This window comes from Pinus tabuliformis, chromosome 9 (genome assembly GCF_031772625.1).
Source record: "Pinus tabuliformis cultivar Carrire ecotype Pingquan chromosome 9, CPIR1, whole genome shotgun sequence".
NCBI classification, from domain to species: Eukaryota; Viridiplantae; Streptophyta; class Pinopsida; order Pinales; family Pinaceae; genus Pinus; species Pinus tabuliformis.
Genome location: NC_142307.1, coordinates 788,042,995 through 788,050,052, shown reverse-complemented (window position 1 = coordinate 788,050,052; position 7,058 = coordinate 788,042,995). Strand labels below are relative to the sequence as shown.

General features: G+C 37.3%; 1 protein-coding gene across 1 annotated transcript; it reads left to right on the top strand.

Moving 5' to 3' along the window:
* The first annotated feature begins 4,470 nt into the window (after positions 1-4,470).
* Positions 4,471-6,495, top strand: LOC149151102 (disease resistance protein RPS5-like). The gene has a single exon (XM_089443060.1). The coding sequence runs from the start codon at positions 4,471-4,473 to the stop codon at positions 6,493-6,495; it is 2,025 nt and encodes a 674-aa protein (XP_089299186.1).
* Positions 6,496-7,058: the final 563 nt, after the last annotated feature.

The window sequence follows — 7,058 nt, the reverse complement described above, 5'->3', positions numbered from 1 at the left end:
TTTATTATTTCCACTATTATTTTATAATATTCCTTAGGAGGCCCATTTTAGACCTCAAAATATCTCTAATGAAATTTGGCATACATCCAACGCTCAAAGGCAGCGCACCATTGACCCTCAAGTCTCAATTTTTTTTGTCTTCTCTTTTGTTTTCTCTCTAGAGAGTGCCAATGGGTGAAGGGGCAACTGGATTGGCAGATAATTTTTCAATTTTGTTAAAATAATGGAACCCATAGAGGCTCTAGCTTATTTGATGCACGTGTCTAGTCATTTGATATGAGAGCCCATATTTTGTAAGTGTAATGAAAGACTTCGTGGGGTTTGAAATCGTGATATTTTCTTTCAATTGGGCATGGATGGAATGCTTCTAGTTGGGAACTGGATAATTTCAAGTGAAAACCTTTCCTGTTTTATCTTCTACTATTTTTAAGTCTGGGAAAATAGGTCTAATGTTGAAGCCCTTTTTCATTGTAAGTAACATGTTTGACTTTCCCACCAGGCCAAACCTATTTTGTCTATATCTCAAACCCTAGTCACGATATATATCTTAGAAAACTTGTACATGGATCCAAAACGCTAACAAAAATACGTCCTTCAAAGTGAAAAAAAGGGAAAAAGTTGGGAATAGAGGTTTAAAAATTAATCTGATTAAAAAATACTAAGAAAAATAAAATAACTTTCTTATCATTTCTCTGAGTTGGAGTAACATTGGGTACCCATCTATTTTTTTTAGCGAAAATTTTGGGAGTATTTTATGAAATAAATTTTCAGTCATTTCTTTGAGTTGGATTAACATTGGGTACCCATCTATTTTTTTGATCAAAAAAGTTGGGAGAATTTTACGACTGCCACAAGTAATTTAGAGCCTAAGGGAAACATGCCCCAAGGGTTTCACTGCAAAGAGAAACCTTCCTTTACCTCAAGTGCTAGGTTTGAGGGGTATTCATTATGCACTGAGCCTAATCCCTTTGAAATCCATGTCATGCATGTGTGGAAGACCTGGACAATAATTTTATCAAGAAATTAAAAATCTTGTGTATAAAACTCTAGTGAATCTTACCAATGTTTTAAATTTTGTATTACCTTTCACCTAAATCAACTGAAAGCTCTTTTGCAAGGCTTTATTTATGGTAACAAATTCCATCCAAACTATATTCTATGTTTAATCCAACAGATATTACCATTTCGAATCAGGAAGAATCCCATATAGAGAGCAATCCAAAATGCGAGATATCTATTGGACGAGAATTGGCATAGGGCTTGGGTTATTGTAATATGGTTGACAACTATGTTGGGGTTGTTCACGGGGATTCTTAAATTTATTTTCCCCTCTCTTTCCTACTCTTGCCTAGCATGCCCATAGCATGGAATAATTAGGTTGCATGAGAAGACATATGTTGATCCATAATTTTTTCCAGCCAAGACGTGAAAGGCACTGTGAAGAAGCATGTATGTCGATGGCTTGACACTTAGTGGATTTTTTGTGATTTCGTGAACTGACATTGTCAATGCTTACAACATTCTTCTGTTATTATATTTATTGGTGGTCAATGCTATTTGTGTTGAACTTATGATAGATAAAAGTGACTGATTATTTTTCAAGAAACAATGCTAGTTTGCATAAGTCATTGTATATTGTTGGTTCATTTTTTAATGGCGTATTATGGGAATCATTAAAAAATATAAATCTCTCTTGTACATATTTGCGGGGTGTTCCATGGAGGTTTGGATACCATTTTTGTTGTAATATTCAACCTAACATAGTGTTATATTTTTGTTTGCATGGTAAGTTAAATATTGATGGTGAATATGTGAATTAAAAAGTTTCAATATAAATTGGTTCATTACATGGTGTTGAGTAGTTTGGTTGCTGAATCATATATTAGATTGAAAAAAATTGATTAGTTATTTGTAGGTTAGGTAAGTACATTGAAACATTTTTTTTTTTGACACTGGTTCTAATGTGCATTTTTCAGGACTTGAGAAAGAGTACTAAATATTTTTGGAAAGACTCGTGTTGATAAAAATCATTTTTTACATTAAAGATTTTTACTCGGGCAACTTGGGAATATCTTATAAAATCAGTGATATACACTGACACATTGATGGCTCGCTGAAAATCTCTGAATCAATAATTTAATGGAAAATGATCTCCTAGGTTATTATGCTCAACTAACGAGCTTACAAAACTCGTGGAATAAGTTGAAGTGTACGCAAATTTAATCATGGAAGAGCTAGGTCCAGACCATATGGGCTACATTGAGGTCATCTTTGCTCCCTCAAATTTATCTATTTTTTTTGTAGCACATGAATTATTGGTAAATATTATCTGCATCTCGGCAAGCTCACATTGACCAACTATTAGAGATTCATTTCTCACTATACAAAGAAGTCTTGGGAAGTACTCTCCCTGTATGCCAATGACCATTTGTAATTTATTTTCATTGCAGTTGTCCTGATCCTCATCTGAACTAAAATGCTAGTAGAGTCTAAATTTTTGACCTTAAAACACTGGTAGAGTCTAAATTTATTTTGACCTTAAAACACTGGTAGAGTCTAAATTTATTTTGACCTTAAATATTTATTTGATATGAAATACAATATTGCATTGCTTCCAACAATATTGATACTCTGGAGTGTAGGTGTGGTTAAATGCTTTATAAGATGATGGGAGTAGATTTATCATCGAAGATTGTGTCAAAGAGAGCCAAAGGTGTTCAATCATTATTTATAGGATTTTTTATAAAAATAGTCTCGTGTACATGTTATCCAGGTAATTGTTATTGTTTATTCCAACATGTTATGGAATATTATTTTAAGGTTTATTGTTTTTAATTTTAAAACAAGATTGAGGGAAATAGGTCTCCATTTATGTAAGCATTGCTAAATGTAGAGGCAGAAATTTATGTTGCAAAGAAAACAGTTCCAAACTAGGCAACATCTAGATAGCATAAAGTATCATGTCTCTCTTTATCTATACTCTTCTTGTTAGGATATTCCGACACATAGGATATAGTTAAGTTCAACTTGGTCTAGTATAGAGTTAGGTTAGAGTTAGGTAAAGTGTGTTTCTTTACCGTTGTACATTTTGTAACTTACAATCCGACGGTTCACTCTCACCTCGGTATTACCGACACTTGATCCGTGGCTTGACACCCGATTGGTCCATGAGTTCTATTTAAAGCGCATGGAGGGTCATTGTTCGGGTAATCCGTGCATGAGAGAAGCTTATGTAAATTTTCATTCTTTGATTAATAAATTGCCTGTAGTACCCACGTTGGGACAGGCCGTGGACTGTTTCCCTCCTTGCACTCTGAGGGTTTTAACCACGTCAAAAATACTGGTGTATTGATTTGAGATCTGGTTGTGAGCGGTGTCCTTTTGGTATTCTTTCTGTGGAACTTACCCTGTAAATTCCTACACTTCTTCCATATGCTAGTGTCTTTTTTTTGCAACATCTGATGCAATTGCTAATTTAAAATGGAACTGTCTACCAAGGCCGAGGAATTGCTGGGAGGGCTAAAAGTGACCGAAATCCAGACAAAAAATTTTACACAACAGTATTTGAATCATGTTTTTGAAATTTGACAACTTTAAATTTGAATTTACAAAAATTCTATGAGAATTTCCCTAATTTTCAGAGCAGAAAACAATCTAATTAGACCATGACATTTAAAATAATTCACACAAAATCTTTATTGTCACTTGCGTCCTACTTTTGTTTTATAGGAAAAGAAAAAATTATCCACATATTCGGGAAAAAAATTATAGTTTTATTCTGCGGCGGAATTTCATAATAATTTGAAATCAGTAATGTTGGATTGTTCCATACTGATAACTGAAAATTAAAAAATATATATATTATTTGACATTTTTAATGGTAAAGATTATATTCCACTCTAAAGCAATATTTACTAGAACTTGTCATCTTTCTCTTCTTTTTATTTCTGGCACGTCATTTTATTTATTGTTATCCCTATTTCTTTTGTGCATCTCGAACGCCGATCAAAGATCTGACATCAATTAATAACAAATTAGAGAATCCACTTTATTCTAACTCCTTTTAAAAATTCTCTATGATACTTAGAAGCGATGCACAGTGGCTATTTATTTAATCAAGTTTAGTTCTAAGCATTTTTGAAGAGTCGTCACTATCTGTCAGAGCTTTGAAGCGATAGATATGTATGTGAAATTTTGTTAATTTTCAAAGTGGCTACCAAATTCAGAAGAATTGATTTCTATGACAGAAAAATGCTTAACCCTCACACTTTGTTCTTTATCTTTAATCATGATACGTTATACTTAATTCTTTGCCCGCCTGCCATTTTATTCTTTGCCTCTGCAAGTTAACAACTATCAACAATCATTTCTACTGCAATAAATTGTAATCAATTTGTGCCTCTTACTAGGATACTCTTTTCTCAACGTAGGGATAATCAATTCTGGCTTCTTCTGCTCTGATCAGCAGCCATGGCCAATAAAATAAAGAACAGTATTATTGCTCCACTCAGTCAGCACATAGAGGATGTGATTCGCTTGGATGGAAACAGTCAGATTTTCAAACATGCTGAGCTACTTCAAATGAAGAAGCTTTTAGAGGATATAGACAACCAATTCCAAGATCAGGAAAACAGGCTGCCAGACACCATGAAATATCGCCTGCAAAAGATACGAGGCGCAGTTGATGAGGCAAGACAGTTGTTTGATAGATGGCAACGGCAACAACCGTGTCTTGATTGCCTCCTTTGCCGGCCGAAACTCTCCAAGCGAATCGCAAAATGGGGGACAACATTTGACGAGCTCTTTCACCAACTTGAAAGAGACTTTTCAACGTTTTGCAATTCTGAACAGATTATGATGTCACCTCGGCACATGAGCAGCCATACCTGTTACGAACCAGACTTCGGCTTCGTAGGTTCGGTGATTACCTCTGCCCAAATGCTGCTAGAGCTGTGGCTAACTGAAACTCCCCACGTTAACGTCATTGGTATATATGGCATGTGTGGGGTTGGAAAAACGACATTGCTCCAAAAAATCTACAATGCTTTCAAGGTTAGTAACGTCTTCGATGTTGTAATTTGGGTGACAATTACTCAATTTCCTATTTTACAATTTCATGATATTGCTCAGAAAATCAAGTTAGAGCTTGCAAGCAGTTCCAATGTTGATGAGGAGGAGATTGTGTTGTCTACCCATCTCAAGACGAAGAAATTTCTTCTCATTTTAGATGATCTGTGTAGCAGACTCAATTTGAAAGAATTGGGTGTCGACTTTGACAGAGGTAGCAAAGTAGTATTTTCTACAGGCAACGAAGATTTGATTGCAGAAATGAATGCAGAAAAGTCATTGCAAATACAGCCCCTGTCCACCAATGAAGCGTGGGACGTGTTTTGCAAGATAGCTTTCAAGGGCGGGCCTGTTCCGGAGGAAATAGAGGATATTGCCCGACAATTTGCCGGGCACTGCAGAGGATTGCCCTTAACAATAATTTTAATGGCCGCAGCAATGATTGGTATCAGCCCTTCACAGTGGTATAATGCTTTTAATTTAATGCATATCCCAACTTTGGATTTCAGTTTTTCAGCTGCTCGTCCTCGTCTTGATAGAGATATGTATGACCGACTGAAATGGAGTTATAATAGTCTGCCTATGAAATTAAAGAATTGCTTTCTGTATTGTGCCATGTTTCCAGAAGATTGGAAAATGGATGGGCAACTATTGCAGAATATGTGGGTTGCAGAAGGGATTGTTAAGAGCAGAGAGGCGGCATATATAACAGACAGGGACAACAGTTGTATCAAGCTACTTGAAGATGGTTGCGTGTTCAAGGTAGATCTCTGTACCCGTTGCAAAATATTTAAGTTAAGATGTCATGCTGTTGTGAGGGACATGGTAATCTATATTGGAGAGAGGTACGAGAATTGTTTGTTAAGGGCAGGTCAAATGCTTCAACAATTCCCAGAGGCCGAGATTAAGAAGGATTGTAAAAGAATTTCAGTGTATGACAATGATATTAGATCTTTGCCCACAAGGGAACTTAGATGTCCAGATTTAGTAAGTCTAATCCTCACTAAGAATCTGAGATTGACAGAGGTTCCAGAGGCATTTTTACGTGACCTCACTTCTCTAAGGGTGCTGGATTTATCTTTCACACAAATAGAATCATTGCCAGCAACATTGTGGGAATTGACACAGCTTGTATTTCTCAATTTGTCTTCCACGAACATTGAGTTATCGAGTTTCTTCTGCGGCTCATCGAGTTTCTTCTGCGGCTCATTGGCGGCTCATCGAGTTTCTTCTGCGGCTCATCGACTGCGGACTGCGGCTCATCGACTGCGGCTCATCGAGTTTTTTCTTATTAATTATATGTTTTCTCTTGGCGGCTCATCGACTGCGGCTCTGCGGCTAGTCTTTCTCTTCGGCGGCTCTGCGGCGGGTTTCTTCTGCGGCTCTGCAGCTAGTCTTCGGCTAGATCTGCGGCTCGTCTTCGTCTAGATCTGCGGTGAAACTATATTATTTTCCATCTGCGGCTCACGGTGAAACTATATTATTTTCGATCACGGTGAAACTATATTATTTTTCCATCTGCGGCCCAGAATTTCTTCGGCTCTGCGGTTTGAGCAGATATCTTCGGCTCTGCGGCTCTTCTAGATCTGACATCTGCGGCAAAGACTAGATCTGCGGCTCACTCTCGCTTTTTTGACAGTGTATTGAAGGCTAGGATCTACGGCCCTTAACAGAATCGATTCGCCAGAAGCTCGGAGATTCAGAACGTCGACAGATTAAGAACTTCCGTGTATGCTTCAACCCTACGGCAAACCCTAATTCCGTAGAGTCAAAGTTACTTCGTTTGATGAGAACATTTTCTAGATGGCTCCCAGCTTCGCGAAAATAGCTGCTGGCTCTCTGTCTGCCTCGGGGCAAGCTCCTGCCCATATTGTCAGTGAAGCCCCAGCTCCCACTGTCCAGCTGGTCCAGGCTTCACTCGATGAGGCTTTGAAGTTCTCTGAAAGTGCCCTAGTATGCCGATTCAATGGTTTTTGGCCGCAGCTGATAGC

Coding starts and splice junctions, on each gene's coding strand:
- LOC149151102 (XM_089443060.1), top strand. CDS start 4,471: ATGGCCAATAAAATAAAGAACAGTATTATTGCTCCACTCAGTCAGCAC.